Below are 14,490 nucleotides of genomic sequence, written 5' to 3'. Positions count from 1 at the left end.
AAAAAAGTCAGTGCTAGAAAACACTATTATAATTAAATTGATTATCATTGTTGTTCATTGTGGTCACAAAACAACCCATGAATACATTTGAATAAACAATTAAAATATTCTACTTATTTAAATAATAAATCTAAATACTAGAATAGTTCAGAGCATGGTCTGTCCCCTTTTTAAGCAGGTAATTAAGGAGGTAAAGGATTTCAGAACCCCTTGTTTAAGGATTTGTCATTTTAAATCTTAAGTAAACAACTCTGTCTCAGCCGCTCTCTAAAAAAAAAACAGCCCCGGAAGTGATGTAATTTCCGGGAGTGGCTGGACCATTAGGCGATTCTCTTTAGTGTTTGCCCTGTCTACTTTCTCTGCTCTACCTCACCTATATTTTAATTCAAACCCCTATTAAATCACTCCCCTAAAATTGGACGCTAATGTTAACGTGCTTTCTTTCTTTCTTTCTTTCTCTCTCATGGACTAATTTCCCACCGGACCTAAATAGAACGAGGTGAGGTGTTGTGGAGGGCTGAAGGAGAGGCTTTGCTCTGGTTTAACAGACTTGACGCTAGCTGTTATTAACATTAGCTTTATCTTCTGATCAGTTTCTGGCCCCAGTGATAAAATGTCACATTCTTCAATTGAACATAAAACGTTTTAGTTCCATGTTTTGTCATTTCTGTCCCACATGCACTCAATTGAGCTTGTTTTTTTTAATTTTTTTTTATTTTAATCACATATCAGTTATTTAACCCCGTGTAACAATGACTAACGGTGACCTGCTGTATTGTATCTGTACAAGCTAACGTTTGCTAGCACTCGGTTTACAGCTACGTTTATTGTTACACTGTCGTCAAATTTCACATTCGCTAGAAGATATAATACAATATTATTGCAGATTATCCTACAGAAATGTCGCACTCTTAAGATTCCAGTTTAAGTATTAGAAATTGTATAACTCCAAAAATAAAAACCAACAACAAACACTTTGATTAAGGACCCAATGTCTATCAGTAACCAATTTATTTACATGTTGTATGGAATCGTAATTAAAAAAAAAAAAAAAAACATTCTAGCTTTTTTTTTTTGCAAGTGGTCTGTTGTGACATTTCTTAATTGCGTTGTCTTTTCTTGCAGGCAAATCTTTGCAGTCTTAAACCTTCCTCTCGCTTAACGCTTGTCCTGTGAAAATCCTGTCCCAGACTGCAAAGTGTTTTCCTAATCACAAGAGAGAATGTCCCAGCTTCAGTTCCAGTCTCCCTCCAGCCCTGTCCCCAGCTCTGCTCCTTTACAGCTCTCACAGCCCCAACCTGGCTTCAGTATTCCTTCAGCTTCTGGCTCCTTACCTTCAGAAAGTGCCAGTCACCCACTACGAAGCTCCGCCCTGCCCTCTGCCTCAGCTACACCCTTCTGTAACCCTACAGGTAGGTGAAAGTATGTTTATACACTGAAAAAGCTTGCATACGTGGTGCATGCAAAACGGTTTTACCCTAAACCCTTACACCAAACTGGGCTAAATGAATTCATAAGTTTTGCTTAAGATGCAAAAATCCAATTTTTACACAAGCATTCAGACACTATCGTTTGCAGCTGTTACAGCCTGAAGTCTCCTTGGATAAACTTGGCACAGCTGGATTTTGTAATCATCTTCCATAACATTTCCCAAGTGTGTGTTTTGACACCATCCCATTTTGGAGATCTGTACAAAATTGTTTGACCTCATGACTTTTTGCACTGACATGCACACAGTCGGCTGTTGGGCTTTTTATATACGCAGAAATATGCATGGGCGTAAATTTCATTTCACAGTAAGGGGGACAATAAATCTAAAATTTCTCATGAGCAATTTTTGAAGGGGACACAAATAATACAGTCTAATTGTACTTATAAAGATATGTCCCCACAGTGAAAAACTTTGCTTTTATCATTATTATTGTAGCATGGAGACTGCGTCATTTTGGTTATTTTCAAAGTTTTTCTCGACGGCTTTGGCGTGTTAGTTGCAGTGCAACAATCTGTCGTAAACATGCTAACGTTAACTAGATAAGTGAGATTTTAATCGCTAATATAGCAGATTCATGGAAAATTACATCGGTAATCAGCATTTTTGCCGCAACTAATTTATGAAGGAGTCTTCATCAACTAATCAACTACATTAAAGAGAATTGCTTTGTTTAAAGTGAATAAAATCCCCTACTTAATGGAATTTAACATTAATTGAGCCGCAGCCACACACTTGACTCGTGTGTGCAGAGTACGTGAGATGAACTGGGAAAGAAGGCAGTGGGTCAAACCAAATGCATTTCTAAATGCATTTTCACGGGTTTTTTTCTACTTACACATTTATTTAGGTATACATACATATATTTTTCACAATAAAGAAGTGCTATATTTTTAAAAAAATTTTTTTTGGGCTGGACAATCCTCGGATGGAGGGACATGTCCCCTCCTGAGATTTATGCCCATGGAGATTTCCATGCCGTGTACAATACATTAATTTTACCACAGATGAGCTTCAGTTAAGTCCTAAAAAATACTTTTATTGAGTATTGTAGTATAGGCTAAAAATACTTTTGTGAATGTATGTTGTGAAATGTATTTAACTTTGACAACCTGAAAAATTCATTTAAAGTAAGTAATGTAACAAAATAATAAAAAATACGGTTGAACTGTATGCAAAATAATTTTATATAGGCATAGAATTATTATATTTAACTGTACAAAAAAAAAAGATTAATGTTAATTTGTTTGTAGCTTCTAACATGGCAAACCCTAAAGAGAAGACCCCCATGTGTCTGGTGAATGAGTTAGCCCGTTACAATAAGATCCAGCCTGAGTACAAGCTACTCAGCGAGCAAGGACCAGCCCATTCAAAGGTAACACTTCCGTTTACTCTTTTCTGTTCTTTCTGTCTCAATGTCTCATTTCTCCTTGCTCCAGTTATATTTATCATGCTTTTTCTTTCTCTGTATCTAGATATTTACTGTGCAGTTGACTCTGGGGGAGCAGCACTGGGATGCAGAGGGCACCAGTATAAAGAAAGCTCAGCACTCTGCAGCAGCCTGTGCTCTCACCCAGACCACACTGCCCAAACCTAATAACAGAATCCCACGACACCAAGGTCGGAACCCAGGTGGGTTCTACAGAGGCCCTGAGTGTATGTTCTGATACTTCCATACAAATCCTTTTATTCTGTTGTAAATGTGAAATTTCAAGCATCTTAAAACCATTTATATGGACTAATACCCTGCTGCCTTTAAATGGCCTTCATATCATATTGACCTATATTGAGCTTTTAATTGGTCAGTATTCTTCACATAAAGCACTTTATATTCAGTCCTGTTACCTGAATATCAAAGACTGTCCTTTGGGTTTTGTTTTTTTTTGACATTTTTTTCTCTTAGCAGACAGCATGACACACACTGTGGAGCTGAATGCACTGTGCATGAAGTTGGGGAAGAAACCAATCTATAAACTTATAGACCCATACCAAGGAATGAGACCCACATTTAACTACAATATCAGAGCACCGGGGCCTTACGCTCGCTCCATGCAACAGTATGTGCCCCTTGTACTATCACTGTATAGAAGTATAACGCGTAGGCTTATGAAGAGAGCTAAGTCTCAAACGGCTTAGCTAATTATCACGGCTTAGCTAACTACACTTAGTGCTTTGTTTCACAAACACAGTACATATAAATATGAATGTATTTGACCTTTGGCTTTTACCTGACCAGGTATTACTACCCGTTTCCTCCGGTGGCACCGGTGCTGTATCATATGGAGTTATCCATTGGAGGGCAGCAGTTCCACGGAAAGGGCCGCACACGTCAGGCGGCCAAGCATGACGCTGCTGCTAAAGCTATCAAATCTTTGCAAAAAGAGCCACTGTTACAGCAGTTAGTTGAGGTAGGTCATTAATGGCATTAAGTACTGCGTTTGGTAGCCCTCCTCTTTTGCTTAGGCACTGTGTGAAGAGATGGAACCAGTGATTAAACATCATCACAGAATCTTCTGTAATAGTTTTTCTAGGGGGCAGTCGTGGCCTAATGGCTAGAGAGTCTGACTCATAGCCCGAAGGTTGTGTGTTCGAGTCTCGGGCCGGCCACGACTGAGGTGCCCTTGAGCAAGGCACCAACCCCCCAGCTGCTCCCCGGATGCTGGGTGTGTATGTTCACTGCTGTGTGTGTGCACTTTGGATGGGTTAAATGCAGAGAACAATTCTGAGTATGGGTCACCTTACTTAGCCGTATGTCACGTCACTTCACTTTCACTTCACTTTCTGCTGTGACACATCCACACATACAGTGACTGAAGTAATTTTTTTTCTTTCAATTCTATTTATTTACACACTGTAATGTGGGTTAAAGCTTATCACTGTTTAATGCTGTATCTTAAAATGGATGATAGGCTACGTATCATGGACAATTCTTGCCTGTTATCCATGTAAGGTCTGCCATGTAAATTCTGGCAAGGTGTAACTTAATTATATAATCTATGTATGTATGTTTAGACAAGAAAAGAACCAGAAGAAGAAAACCTTAACAAATCTGAGATCAGCCAAGTATTTGAGATTGCACTGAAGCGGAACATGCCAGTGAACTTTGAGGTATACCAGAACCTTCCATTTGCCCAGAAATGTATAGAATTATATAATGTTACATCACAAAAAGTCACATTGACAAATATATAGCCATATATATATATATATATATATATATATATATATATATATATATATATATATATATATATATGTATATATGTTTGTTTTTGCCTGGAATTTGGGATCAGGTGCTGAAAGAGGCAGGGCCACCTCACATGAAGTCCTTTGTGGTGAAAGTGACTGTGGGAGAGTTCACTGGAGAAGGGGAGGGCAAGAGCAAGAAGATTGCCAAGAAGCTTGCTGCCATTGCTGTTCTGGAGGAGCTGCGGAAGTTGCCTCAACTACCAGTCACAGACAAGATGCCACCTCGTATTAAAAAGAAAACCAAATCAATTATAAAGGTATTGTAAGTTTGCTTTGTAAATGCTTATCATGTATCTACAACAGCGACATTTTATGAACAAGGTCAATAGTTTGTATGTCCATTCACCATTACATTTGAGGTTATTTTATAATCTATAATGACAGTGTGATTTTTTTTATTTTATTTTTTTCAAGTCATCTTTAGGCCCTGATTATTTCAGACACAGCCTCTCAAACTCTTAACAGCTAGCAGTCAGGCTAGGAGTTAGACACAAGACCTAAAATGTATAATGCTGAAGTCATTTCTAAACTGAAAACCATTTGTAGAAAAGGTCATTGGTAATTAAGTCAAGAAGCTTTTATTGTCTCTTCAACCATATATATAGCTGTTGCAGTACACAGTGAAATATGGCAAAGCCAGTGCTAAGGACTTAAGTAAGTAGTCCTAGCCACATAAAGTGCATTTGTGCAACCTGGTGCAAACAGAGCAAGACAAATACACAAGAGACAATACACAAAAGACAATACACAAAAGCAGCACCGACCAGTGCAAATACTGTATGTTCAATATTGCGTGTGAAGAAATACTCTAATGAACACGTTAGTATTATAGCAGCAGTTACATGAGGTATTGTAATGTATTGTGCAATACAGCAATCGACTGAAATGTGAACGACGGCATGTGCAAAGAGCAAAAACTGTCTGCAAAACAGCATGCAAACAGTTTGATATGGGTGATGCTGAATACATGGATGTATATTAGAAGAGTGTGTTAGTGTAGGTCTGTGCAGTTAATGCGGTTGATTGTGCGTGTGTGTGATGTACTCGGTACAGTTCAGTTCAGTTATTGAGGAGTCTGATGGCTTGTGGAAGGAAACTGTTACACAGTCTGGTCGTGAGGGCCTGAATGCTTCGGTACCTTTTTCCAGATGGCAGGAGGGTGAAGATTGTGTGTGAGGGGTGTGTGGGCTTCTCCACAATGCTGCTGACTTTGCAGATGCAGCGTGTGGTTTAAATGTCCATGATGGAGTCGAAGAGAGTCTCCAATGATCTTCTCAGCTGTCCTCGCTATACGCTGCAGGGTCTTGTGATCCCAAACCAGACAGTGATGCAGCTGCCCAGAATGCTCTCAATGAAAACGTAGTCGGGATGGGGGGAGGGAGATGTGCTTTCCTCAGGCTTTGTAAGAAGTAGAGATGCTGATGGGCTTTCTTGGTGATGGAGCTGGTGTTGAGTGACCAGGGGAAGTTCTATGTTAGATGAACACCTAGAAATTTTGGTGTCTTTACAGGTGATCCATCGATGTTCAACAGAGAGTGGTTGCTGTGTGCTCTCCTGATGTCAACAAACATCTTAGTTTTTATCAACATTCAGAGACAGGTTGTTGGCTCTACACCAGGGAGTTAGCTGTTGCACCTCCTCTCTGTATGCTGACTCCTCGTTCTTGTTGATGAGACACGGTCGTGTCATCTGCAAACTTGATGATCTGCTTCGATCTGTGAATTGCTGAACAGTTGTGAGTCAGAAAGGTGAACAGCAGTGGGGTGAGCACTCCGCCCTGAGGGGCTCCAGTGCTCAGTGTGGTGGTGCTAGAGATGCTGTTCCCGATCCGGACTGACAGGTTTCAGTGAAGACATCTGCTAGCTGTTCTCCGCATTCCCTGAGCACCCTGCTAGGCATGTTGTTCCTGTCCAGCAGCCTTCCATGGTTTAACTCTGCATAGAGTTCTCCTCACGTCTGCCGTGGATAGACAGAGTACCTGATTGTTGAGGGGAAGGCATGGTCTTCCTTGCCGCTACGTTTTTCTGCACCTCAAACCGAGTGTAGAAGTCATTCAGCGCATCTGGGAGAAAGGCATTGCTATTACAGGCAGGTGAAGCTGTCTTGTAGTTTGTGATCGCCTGTATGCTCTGCCACATGCGCAGGGTGTCTCCGCTCTCCTGACAGTGGCTGTGGATTGTCTGAGCATGTGCGCGCTTTGCTTCTCTGATGGTTCGGGAGTGTTTGGCCCTTGCTTAAGGCCACCCTGTCCCCTGTTTTAAAGGCTAGGTCTCTAGTCTTCAGCAATCAATCCATCATCAATATACTTGCCGGTGTAATTGGTTACTGATGTCGTGTACTCCTCCAAGTTGACGAAGTCACCATTGGTTGCAGCCTCCTCGAAGATGTTCCAGTCGGTGCACTCAAAGCAGTCCCGAAGAGCAGAGACGGCTCCTGCTGGCCAAGTTTTCACCTGCATCAGAACCGGTTTAGAGCGTCTGACGAGTGGTAGGTATGCTGGAATTAGCATAAAAGGGATGTGCTCTGAGTAGCCAAGGTGGGGGTTCTGCACGATGTGCGCCGGAAATGTTTGTGTAAACATGATCCAGCGTGTTTTCCCCTCTCGTTGCAAAGTTTACATACTGATTGAATTTAGGGAGCCCTGATTTGAGATTTGCATGATTGAAATCTCCGACGATGATAAACAGTCCTTCGGGGTGAACATTCAGCAGATCACTAATAGCCCCATAGAGTTCACATAGAGCCTCATTTGCATTAGCGCTGGGGGAATGTACACTCCGACAATGAAAACCATGGTAATTTCCGTCCGGAACTCTGGGACTGAATATAACAAAAGTAGTGAGTGGCAAAACTACTAGGGGCTGAATACTGTTGATGATCTTTTAGGATTTTGTGACCATGCTTTTTGTTTTGTCCTCTGGACTGAAGCCAATGGCTGCAGAATAAAACAGAAAACTATCAGTTAATACATAAATTTTGATTTCTGATTACTAAATGTAACATTTCTAGGTTTATATTAGGGATGGTGTATTAACTAGTGTAAATGATGTCTATTCTCAGTGGATGGTGAGCTATAAAGTTACTTACAATCTGATACAGTACAGACCAAAAGTTTGGACACACCTTCTCATTCAAAGAGTTTTTTTTATTTTCATGACTATGAAAATTGTAGATTCACACTGAAGGCATCAAAACTATGAATGAACACATGTGGAATTATATACGTACATAACAAAAAAGTGTGAAACAACTGAAAATATGTCATTCTAGGTTCTTCAAAGTAGCCACCTTTTGCTTTGATTACTGCTTTGCACACTCTTGGCATTTTCTTGATGAGCTTCAAGATGTAGTCACCTGAAATGGTCTTCCAACAGTCTTGAAGGAGTTCCCAGAGGTGCTTAGCACTTGTTGGCCCTTTTGCCATCACTCTGCAGTCCAGCTCACCCCAAAACATCTCGATTGGGTTCAGGTCCGGTGACTGTGGAGGCCAGGTCATCTGGCGCAGCACCCCATCACTCTCCTTCATGGACAAATAGCCCTTACACAGCCTGGAGGTGTGTTTGGGGTCACTGTCTTGTTGAAAAGGTGGTGTGTCCAAACTTTTGGTCTGTACTGTATGTACAGTAGTATAGGTGTTCATGTTTTTACACATGCATGAAGTTAATTAAAATGACTGTCTTGTTTGTAGTTGCAAACCAGTCCAGAGTATGGGCAGGGAATTAACCCAATCAGCAGACTGGCACAGATCCAGCAGGCTAAGAAAGAGAAAGAGCCAGAGTACATCCTCGTGACAGAGAGAGGACTGCCCCGGCGTAGGGAGTTTGTGATGCAGGTTTGTCATTGTCAGGCATACGTTTTTAGTCATACAAACGTTTAATTTATATTTATTGAATCATTTATCAAGCTGTCTCTATCAGGTCTCAGTCACTGGTCAGACTGCAGAAGGTATGGGTCCAAGTAAAAAGGTAGCCAAGAGGAATGCTGCAGAGAAGATGCTGGAGCTCTTGGGATTTAAAGTGCCTCAACCTCAGCCTCCCAAACCAGCACTGAAAACAGAAGAGAAGGTTCATTCTTAAACGTTTGTGTTTTTATTTGTGAGATTCCCTCCTACCTCTAATAAGGAGCTATCAAGGCAAAAGAATGGGGCAAATGTTACAGATAAAACACTGATGTTTGCATACAGTAGTGACAAGATGTAGTAACCTGTTATCTGTTGGCTGTTAATTTCTTAGCAGTGATGCTATGTAGTGTGTTTGAGTTTTTGGACTTGTTAGTGTTTTGTACAGTTTTTTAATAGTTTTTCTTTTGTATCTATTTTAAAGCCTTCTCTGAAAAAACCTGGAGATGGACGTAAAGTGACCTTTTTTGAGCCAAGCTCAGTAGAGGAGGGGGGTCTGGGTAAGTGTCATTACAAAAAGTGCAAAGATGTACTGTAAGGTTGTCAAATGCTTCCACATGTGCTGTAATCCTGTGTCCTCATACACATTTTATAAATTTCAGTCCCAAAGGAGGAGGATTTCCGTGTGCCCTTCCTCAGCCATCAGCAACTTCCTGCTGGCATTCTACCCATGGTACCTGAGGTGGCACAGGCAGTTGGTGTCTGCCAGGGACCCCATGCCAAGGACTATGGCCGTCCCAACCAGGCCAAGGCCTCACTGACAGCAACGATTGCCAACGAGCTGCTGTACGCTGGTACTTCTCCCACAGCTGAAGGCATTCTGAAGGGAAGTAAAAATCTAGCTATGAGACCACATGGTCCCTTCACTAAACCATCCGAACAGCTTGGATACCTGGCTACTGTTCAAGGCCTACAGGTACTCCATTAACTGCAGCATACTGTATATGCCCATTCTTGTGTTATCAGAATATGAAAAGGAAGATCCTCATTGTTGTACCCTGTTCACCACAGGTGGAATACAAGGACTTTCCAAAGAACAACAAGAACGAATTTGTGTCTCTCATCAACTGCTCTTCTCAGCCGCCTCTTATAAGTCATGGTATCGGGAAGGACGTGGAGTCCTGTCACGACATGGTATGACACTGGACACTGCACTGCTTCCAAATTTTTCTTTAAAGATCTATAACAATGGCTTATGCAAAGAAAATTTGATGACTCTAGGCACCCAACTCGACATTTAAATCATGTTAATTAACTTCATTAATTACCTTTTATATATCAAATAATCCACTAACAGCAGCAAATATTGTTTTATCCATATAAATGTTTTACAGCCTTGTAGTCATTTAATATCCTTGAAGTTTCTGGTCATCAGACAGTTCAGGGTCACGAGTTCCAACTGGAACCCTATCTGAACAACCCGGGAGGCAAATAAGCTACTGTATATAAAAGCTCTTAAATTAGATCTATGCCATTTGTTGCAGTCATATAAATGATTTAAACTTCATTTTTCTTTTTTTCCACAGGCTGCATTCAACATACTGAAGCTCCTTTCAGAGTTTGACCAACAGTCCAGTGAACGGCCAGCTAACGGACCAATTACTGGGTCAGTCTGTTGAGTTGTATAGTTTTGAGTGAGAAAACTATCCCATGCACCACTTTGTTCATTTCGTATATAGATAATAGAACTACTATGATATGTTGAAAAAAATATTTAAAAACTGATATTTTTACCCTTGTTTTTCAATATAGGTGCGGCAAACAGGACCTTGTAGGTGACACATTGCTCAAACCGGCTAACTCAAGCACCATGGGAAAAACTCTGGATGGCGCTGTCTAGAATATCTAATTGTTTTTTTCCATTTAGGAAACACTAGAGAAAAGACAGAGGTAGAGTTATTCACACTGAATTTTAATCTTTCTAAAGTGTCGCAGTTTCACAGTTAAACATGATAACAGTTTTCCTACTCGATGTTTACTTGTAATCATAGTTGTTTTGCTTCATCATATCCATTTTTTTTTTGTTTTTGATTGCAAAAACGATGTGAACTGTAACTTAGACAGCTTTTTTTTCTTTGTTAGAAAGTAAGCCATTCTAATGTTTAACATTTTGAGAATGTGCAGCTATTGTGATGTGCAGTATGAAATGTTAGGAGGATATGATGAAGCTAAGGCAAGTGCTCTCTGTCATATTGGATTTTCTCTAGTGCTTTTAAGGTGGCCACCATAAAAACATTAAAACACATCTCCATGTAGAACTGGGAAAGTAATTTCTTAATCCCTGTTTTGATGTATGGTGGTGTCGTGTGTGTGTGTGTGTGTGTGTGTGTGTGTGTGTGTGTGTGTGTGTGTGTGTGTGTGTGTGTGTGTGTGTGTGTGTGTGTGTGTGTGTGTGTGTGTGTGTGTGTGAGAGAGAGAGAGTGTGAGAGAGAGTGTTAGAGAGTGTGTGTGAGGGTTGTTAGTGTTCAGTTATTGTGGTTAAAGCACTACTTAAACCCTGTCATACAGTCTTCAGTGTAAACCTGCAAGTAAAATTCTATTCTAAAATTGGACTCTTAGCGTATTGTGTAAATGAGAGAAGAAATGAGTTTAATTAAACTTTAATAACATCAGGTGGGGTTCTCTATTTGTAATCCTCTATTTGTCCCAATCTAACATGAAATCTCAGGGTTTTCAGAATATTAGATTTTGTTACTCTACCATACCAGCAGATGTGTGTAATGCTCCACTTCCAAAAACATACTAATTTAGGATACACAGAATACTAGAGGTTATTTGATCAGATCATTAATTATATCTTAAAACCAGATAAAGATACCCCAGTAAAACAAATTTGTTATCGGGCAAATTATTCAACATCAAATGGCTATTTCAGAAAAAGTATGTGAGCCGCTATAGGTATGAGTTCATTTAAAGGATTAACTGAAGTCATGAGTTTGGGTAATAAACATGGGATTTCAAGATCAGAGGCTGGACTTCACACAAGTCAGTCAAAGGATGTTATCAATAGTCACCTTTAATGAAAACGTTAAAAAAACTGTACCCAGAAACCTATTGGACGAATGTCCTATTGTCAGATGAATTCAAGAGAGAACTTTTTTATTTAAATATAAAGAATTGTTTGGCAACAAACAACACTGCCAAACATTCCAACATAATCTCATACCAACCATGAATCATGGAGATTTCATGGCTTCAGGAAGGATTTTTTAGGATTTTTACACACAAAAGTCCCTAGAGTTTACACAGCATTTTGGGCAAAACAATAAGCATTAAGGTAGTGTCAGGTCTGTGCTTGGAATTGCCTTGTTGAAAAGAGTGCTCTAAGGAAAATAGCCTGAATGATTTGAGCTGTAAGAAAGATGTAAGAAATTGTATACTAACTCTTTACAACCAATGTGAGCAGAAAAGCATCTCCAATAACCACAGAGATCACACTGAACCTTTTGACTTGTATCTGTATGATTTTATGCACACTGTACAGTATTGTATAAATTGGTGAAGAAATCTAAATAATACCCACTAGAGGGCGCAGTGTTCTCACATGTTGGAAACGTATTAAACCACATTCAATACAATGGTTTAAATCCAAACCTACATTTGAGAAAATTAGGATAAATTTGGAAAAATAAATAAGTAGTATTTATTTTCTTTCGCATTAATTTCTAATACAGAAGCTACACTTGTCAAAAGTTATACACATGTTCACACATGCTAAACAAGACAGTCGATATCACAACAAAATTTTAATTTCTGAAATAATAATAGATGCGGGGGCACAGTGGCTTAGTGGTTAGCACGTTTGCCTCACACCTCAAGGGTTGGGGGGTTCGATTCCCGCCTCTGCCTTGTGTGTGTGGAGTTTGCATGTTCTCCCCGTGCCTCGGGGGTTTCCTCCAGGTACTCCGGTTTCCTCCCCCAGTCCAAAGACATGCATGGTAGGTTGATTGGCGTCTCTGGAAAATTGTCCGTAGTGTGTAATTGCGTGAGTGATTGAGAGTGTGTGTGTGCCCTGCGATGGGTTGGCACTCCGTCCAGGGTGTATCCTGCCTTGATGCCCGATGACGCCTGAGATCGGATAAGTTCGGATAAGCGGTAGAAAATGAATGAATGAATGAATGAATGAATGAATGAATGAATGAATAATAGCTGCTAGTAGGTTGCACGCAACTTGCTCCACGGGGCCTGGTTCAATCCTGCAGCTCTAGTTGATGGCTGAGAAGGACATCTGTGCATATTCTCCCAGCATAGACATGGGTTTCGTCCTACCTCAGAAAAGCATGCCAGTAGGTTATATATATATATATATATATATATATATATATATATATATATATATATATATATATATATATATATATATATATTTAGGTAGGTAGGTAGGTAGATAAATTCTATAAGGGACTGTTGTCAAATCTACAGAGAATTATAATGTTCATTGTTCCTGGGAAAGGCTTCAGATCCACTGCTACCCTAACCTGTATAAAGGTGATTACTGAATGCGTGTGAGCGAATAATAGTAGCCAGACAGAGCTGGACCCACTGGGGACCGTGGCAGAGAAAAGGACCCTTGACAGACTGTTCTCCATCCTGGACAACACCCACCATCCTCTGCACAACATATTCAGAGGAGTGTGTTCAGTGGAAGACTGCTGTCTCTGTCATGCTTCACCACAAGACTGAGGAACTCTTTTGTCCTCCTGGACATTAGACACACACACACACACACACACACACACACACACACACACACACACACACACACACACACACAATACATCTCTCAGCTACGGAAGGGTGGAAGCACACAAACTGTGGAGTGACTTAGTATCTTTAACTGTATTTACTGGTCTTTACTTGCTGCTACTGGACATTTCAACAAATTTGTGATTAATAAAGTATCTATCTATCTATCTATCTATCTATCTGTCTATCTGTCTATGGAATAAAAACACTGTCAATAATAATGGTACGTAATTCAAAGCATTTGTGTGTAAATTTTAATTTTTCGGAGTTAGATCCCAAAATTTACGGCCACGACAGTTTACAGATACGAGATTTTGCGTGTTTGTTCAAATACAACTCCAAAATGTACGACTATGACAGTTTACACACACAACGCTTGTTTTCACAACACCTCTTTTTCACTCACGAAAACGGTCTGCTGCGAAACAACTGTCAAAAATACGTCATCACGTTCACAGGCATTACTATCCGAGGGAAGATGAATCGATTCCACGAAGCGCGCATGCGCCCCACCCTCTTTTAAACCACTGGCGCCGAAATGGCGGATCAGCAGCCAAGCGCTCACTCATCGTCAGTGTTGTATAAAGTATTAGAAAGCAATACTTGAGTAAAAGTACAAGTATCATACTAGAAAAAGACTTTGGTAGAAGTGAAAGTCACCTTTTAGAATTTTACTCAAGTAAAAATCTTAAAGTAGGCTATCTGATATTTACTGTACTTAAGTATCAAAAGTCATTTTCTGATATTTAATGTACTTAAGTATTTGAAGTAAAAGTAAAAAGTAACATTTCAGTGATTTTCGGTAGGAATAAGAGCAGGGGCGGTTCTAGGATTTCATCTTTAGGGGGTTTAGCTCTCAGTGAGAATTTAAAACAAGAAGAGTTTTATATTATATATTATATGACTACATAGTAACCCAAAAGTTATGGTATTATTAAATGCCAAAAGTGGACACCAAAATTATATGCATGATGTAATGATGCTAGTCTTGAATCAGATCAGTTCATGTATGTGTGTATTCTCTACAAACAGTGTGTCCAATGAATGCAGTCATTAATAAACAAATATTCACAAAGACCAGATCAATAAATGTTATTTTATTTAGTAT

The 14,490-nt window shown here is 39.9% G+C and overlaps 1 protein-coding gene across 6 annotated transcripts; it reads left to right on the top strand.

The window, feature by feature from the left end:
- The first annotated feature begins 294 nt into the window (after window positions 1–294).
- On the top strand, window positions 295–11,183 carry stau1 (staufen double-stranded RNA binding protein 1). Of its 6 annotated transcripts, none has more exons than XM_047813955.1 (15): window positions 295–499; window positions 1,126–1,412; window positions 2,743–2,864; window positions 2,965–3,145; window positions 3,393–3,546; window positions 3,726–3,897; window positions 4,502–4,597; window positions 4,783–4,995; window positions 8,427–8,570; window positions 8,656–8,802; window positions 9,061–9,136; window positions 9,239–9,552; window positions 9,648–9,770; window positions 9,971–10,077; window positions 10,163–10,240. In XM_047813955.1, the coding sequence occupies exons 2-14, from the start codon at window positions 1,223–1,225 to the stop codon at window positions 10,049–10,051; spliced, it is 2,013 nt and encodes a 670-aa protein (XP_047669911.1). In that variant the 5' UTR covers window positions 295–499; window positions 1,126–1,222; the 3' UTR covers window positions 10,052–10,077; window positions 10,163–10,240. The 6 variants fall into 6 exon arrangements, with proteins under 6 accessions (XP_047669911.1, XP_027002371.1, XP_027002370.1 ...); XM_027146569.2 differs by lacking the exon at window positions 9,971–10,077 and adding an exon at window positions 10,389–11,183 and having other exon boundaries at window positions 296–499; window positions 2,965–3,121; window positions 3,396–3,546; window positions 10,163–10,242; XM_027146568.2 differs by lacking the exon at window positions 9,971–10,077 and adding an exon at window positions 10,389–11,183 and having other exon boundaries at window positions 296–499; window positions 2,965–3,121; window positions 10,163–10,242.
- The last annotated feature ends 3,307 nt before the right edge of the window (window positions 11,184–14,490 follow it).

The sequence above is a fragment of the Tachysurus fulvidraco genome, chromosome 5 (assembly GCF_022655615.1).
Source record: "Tachysurus fulvidraco isolate hzauxx_2018 chromosome 5, HZAU_PFXX_2.0, whole genome shotgun sequence".
Taxonomy (NCBI): Eukaryota; Metazoa; Chordata; class Actinopteri; order Siluriformes; family Bagridae; genus Tachysurus; species Tachysurus fulvidraco.
Note: the sequence above shows the minus strand (reverse complement) of the source record. Positions and strands in the feature narration are given on the sequence as shown.

What these genes read in the sequence shown, in the direction of transcription:
- stau1 (XM_027146565.2), top strand. Translation starts at nt 1,223, where the DNA reads ATGTCCCAGCTTCAGTTCCAGTCTCCCTCCAGCCCTGTCCCCAGCTCT. An exon ending in AAACCAAATCAATTATAAAG is followed by an intron (nt 4,996 to 8,426) that starts GTATTGTAAGTT and finishes TCTTGTTTGTAG; the next exon opens with TTGCAAACCAGTCCAGAGTA. An exon ending in GTAGGGAGTTTGTGATGCAG is followed by an intron (nt 8,571 to 8,655) that starts GTTTGTCATTGT and finishes TGTCTCTATCAG; the next exon opens with GTCTCAGTCACTGGTCAGAC.